The sequence below is a fragment of the Drosophila obscura genome, unplaced genomic scaffold, assembly GCF_018151105.1.
Source record: "Drosophila obscura isolate BZ-5 IFL unplaced genomic scaffold, ASM1815110v1 contig_9, whole genome shotgun sequence".
NCBI lineage: Eukaryota > Metazoa > Arthropoda > Insecta > Diptera > Drosophilidae > Drosophila > Drosophila obscura.
The window spans coordinates 3,868,086-3,872,063 of record NW_024542883.1 but is presented as its reverse complement, the minus strand read 5'-3'; the positions used below and the strand labels follow the sequence as shown (position 1 = coordinate 3,872,063).

Sequence of the window (3,978 nt, the reverse complement as noted above, 5' to 3'; positions counted from 1 at the left end):
AGGGAAGCGACTTAATAAGCCTCGCCAACTAAAATTAGCCATAAAATAAGGCATCCGACTGGATGCCAGTGATCAGTGGCAGTCGATCGCGCAGCGGGAATAGTTCTGATTTAAAAAAACATTACGACTCGTAAAAGTAAATTCTCTCCAACTAGAACAGGATGTGTAGCAAAGGATATTAAACACCCAAAAATAAATACATGTAATGATTTTTACTCGTAAATATAATAGGACCACAAATGAATGAAGTGAAATTTCCAATAAACTTTTACGTAAACTGTAATTTATAAAAAAATAAGACAATCAAATAATAATAAATAATTAAAGTGAAACAATTGAATTTTCGTACAAACTCCGAACAAATTTAAATTGAAGTTCGAGTGCAATTTGAACTGATCTGTTCGCATGCACTGTCAAGAGACATAGATTTTGTCTTGCTTCAAGCGCTTGATTGGCCAATTAATTATGGTCTAAACAAACTCTATCATTCGGGCTAGAGAGACAGCGGTTGACAGTGCATGTGGAAAATTGCACCGACTGAAGGTTTTACATACAACCGGGAGCTGGGAATTCCATAGAACCAACATTGAAGCAAATAAAATGATGACTAGAAGGGGGAACTTAATGCTACGAGTATTTTACGGATCTTTGGTCTGGCTCTACTTGCACATAGATATTGTGACATCAGATATTATCCAATACGATAAATCCATTTTAGAGGATGCTAATTTGCCGGCGGTAAAATATTAGAGATGATGCCTCAGTGGAAGTTCCGACCACTAACGACGATTCCTTTTCAGCCAGATCTGATCAGGAAGTATGGCTATGAGGCGGAAATACACAAAATTACGACCAAGGATGGCTTTGTGCTCACAGCCCATCGCATACCGAAGCCGGGGGCTCAGCCCGTTCTGATGGTCCATGGCCTGGAGGACAGTTCCGTTGGGTACCTCATCCTGGGACCCAAGAAATCGCTGGCCTACAGGTTAAGTGATCTGGGCTACGACATTTGGTTGCTCAACACGCGGGGCAATCGCTACTCACGGAAGCACAAGCGTTACCATCGATATATGCGCCAGTTTTGGGACTTCTCCTTCCACGAGGTCGGCTTGTACGACCTGCCGGCCACGATCGACTATGTTCTGGCGGTGACCAAGGGGTTCCAACAGCTCCACTACATTGGCCACTCGCAGGGGACCACATCCTTTATGGTGATGGGAAGTGAGCGACCCAGCTACATGAAGAAGATCAAGCTGATGCAGGCTCTGGCCCCGGTGGTATTTTGTGATTACGTTGAGTCACCCTTTGTCTTGTTTGCATCGAAATACGTCCGACCTTTGACCGTAATTATAACCATATTTCGTTCGAGGATAATCCACATTTACTATGTATATTTGACAGTTGTATGCCAGAGCCCTGGGAATATACGATTTTCCCCCGGAAGGTGAAGTGTTTCAACGACTGTTTTATCAGATTTGTAGCTTTGCCTTCAGGAACACCTGCAACTACTTCCTTTTACAGTTGATGGGCGTCGATGCCCAGCAATTGAATGCAACTCTCGTGCCGCTATTTGTTCGACACGTCGCTGGTTCCTCGCTCAAGTCCCTGGGGCACTATACCCAGCTGGTGCACAGCGGCGGCTTCTACAAGTACGACTACTACAGTACTGTGGAGAATCGGCGCCGCCACGGCTCCGACACCCCACCGCAGTATAACCTGGCCAATGTCGACTGTAAGGTGGCCCTGTACTACAGCAAGAACGATCTCCTTACCGCCGTCAGGGATGTGGAGCGTCTGCGCGACGCGCTGCCCAATGTGGTTCACGACGGCCTGATTCCTTACGAGAAGTTCAATCACGTTGATTTCATTTGGGCGAATGACGTCAACAGCCTGCTCTACGATGGAATGGTAGAGGTTATGAAGAGGTCCGATGATGGAGAGTTGTAGGGTAGGAGGGAGCCGCTTTTGCTATGATCTAGATAGGGATAGGGAATTCGAGGCTTACCTTTTGAATAGTATCTAGTATCTAATTAGAGCAGTTATACATATTAGTACACATATTAGCAAAAAATCATCGCAAGACTTTTAAATGACAATTAAATAATATCAGATATCTATTAAATGACGAAAATATTCAAGTTCCATGCTTAAATATAATATTATAATATTACATACATATATTATGTTAATTGAAATGATTAATATACTGGTATCGAGCCCAGCTTAAATTTTATGTGAACGGTGAGTAAAATCGTCGCGATAGACCTAGATTTAATTTAGTTTTAAAATGTTCTTAAAACACTTATATTGGAATCAAATGTTTTGGCTAATTCTTGACTTATCTTGTTGCTGTGCATTCTAGAGGAAAAACCAAAGTTACCATAATCATCAAAATAAAATGGCAAATAAATTAACACAATTACCACAAAAATGACACCACAATGAAATACTGCAGTAATTGCACATTTGCTCAGCCATAATTTCCTAAGAATCTGCTTAACTCCCAGCACGTTGAAACGTTGAAACAGTTGAGTGTTTTAAGTGCAATTAAAGTGCTGAAAGACACTTAAAGTGAGATGCAACGCCAATGTAAAGTTGTGGAAAATTTAGTTTGAGGACACTCTGCTGCTCCTACGTACATATGGTCGGCATTATTGTAGTTTAGCATGCAACGCATTGAAACATGAAATCAGATTAAATATTTAAATCGGACAAGTGCCTTGTGGCTTGCCAAAAAACAGGAGCTGCCTTGTGTACAGATAATATACATATCTCTATGGAGCTGTGGGAAATTTATGGCAAGTACATTTTATTCAAGTCTCCATTGCAACTGACAGCCGCGGGCAGGGGATAGGCCATTCCAAGTGTGTGGAGTTGCCAAAAAACTGAAATTGCCACTGACATCGGCAGTGCACATGTTTGTACGTGCGTGTCTGCCCCACTTTTTTGGGTGTGCCTGGCCAGCCACAAGGAAATAAAAGTGTCATTCCACAGATGCAAACTTAATTGTTTGCAGTCTGAGCCCGAAACCAGCAGAACAAACAAACAAACGCATACAACTTGTGGCACCCAGGCCGAAGCTGCCACAGCCTTTGTCCGAACTGAAAACCATACAAAATATACACAGACCAATTGCGTACACAAAAATGGTTTGTATTGAGTATCTAACATCAGTTTAGAGCGAGTCAAGATTGCTATTATAGTTTCGAACACTACGAGTACCTCGAGTTTTTTTTTGCAGAGTCCCCCGTAATGTCTGTTAATGTGTATTAATCAAATACCTCTTTCACCATCATGTGCCTCTTGATCCCACTCAGTCATTATTGCATACATATTGTATGTATGTACCTCAACATAAGACTTGTGAGACTTCAGTGGCATTCACATATGCATCTTTTTCTGGTTCATAAGTTCCCAGAGTCTCTGCGAGGCTTTAGGAGCCGTTGCGACTGGCTCTATGTACTCTGGGAAAAGCTCACGATTTTCTTAAGCCTCTGCTGGGGCTAGAATCGAAAATCATTTTACAATGTTTTGTGGGCTGCAATGTGTCGGCTGCTTGATGTCGCCCGTTCCATATATCAAATCTGTCTACTCCCCAAAGTCGCCACCTCATACATGGTTCTCCTGGCTTGGTTGCATGTCCTTGCTCCGATTGTGGTCGTGTCTGTGTCGCCGTCTCCTGCTGCTCGCTCCGGCGTGTCAAAGCTCCTGGTGTTGTTTTTACGCCCCGCTCCGGCCCGAGGCAACAGGCTTGGCAATCCCCAGGAATCATTCAGACGCCAGACGCCAGACACCAGACGCCCGAGAGTATCAATCATGTCACTTGACCAAGCGGAAATCGAGTTCTCACAGAAATGCAAATCGAAATGGAACCTTCGCTCATAAAGTTTCTATCCGGTAGCAGAGAACAAGGGACACACACACTCTCGGCACTCTCGGACTCTTGCCACCAAATTAAATTTCTCCTCAATTCGGTTT

At 43.3% G+C, this 3,978-nt stretch overlaps 1 protein-coding gene across 2 annotated transcripts; it reads left to right on the top strand.

Moving 5' to 3' along the window:
- LOC111078012 (lipase 1) lies at positions 1 to 2,432 on the top strand. 2 transcript variants are annotated; one of them, XM_022372541.2, is made up of 4 exons: positions 1 to 202; positions 498 to 738; positions 801 to 1,343; positions 1,402 to 2,432. In XM_022372541.2, the coding sequence occupies exons 2-4, from the start codon at positions 601 to 603 to the stop codon at positions 1,945 to 1,947; spliced, it is 1,227 nt and encodes a 408-aa protein (XP_022228233.2). In that variant the 5' UTR covers positions 1 to 202; positions 498 to 600; the 3' UTR covers positions 1,948 to 2,432. The 2 variants fall into 2 exon arrangements, with proteins under 2 accessions (XP_022228233.2, XP_022228232.2); XM_022372540.2 differs by having other exon boundaries at positions 1 to 738.
- Positions 2,433 to 3,978: the final 1,546 nt, after the last annotated feature.

Bases quoted from the DNA above. Each gene is read 5' to 3' on its own strand.
- LOC111078012 (XM_022372541.2), top strand. From the start codon at position 601: ATGATGACTAGAAGGGGGAACTTAATGCTACGAGTATTTTACGGATCT. The intron at 739-800 runs GTAAAATATTAG...ATTCCTTTTCAG, and splicing joins AGGATGCTAATTTGCCGGCG to CCAGATCTGATCAGGAAGTA. The intron at 1,344-1,401 runs GTAATTATAACC...TATATTTGACAG, and splicing joins AATACGTCCGACCTTTGACC to TTGTATGCCAGAGCCCTGGG.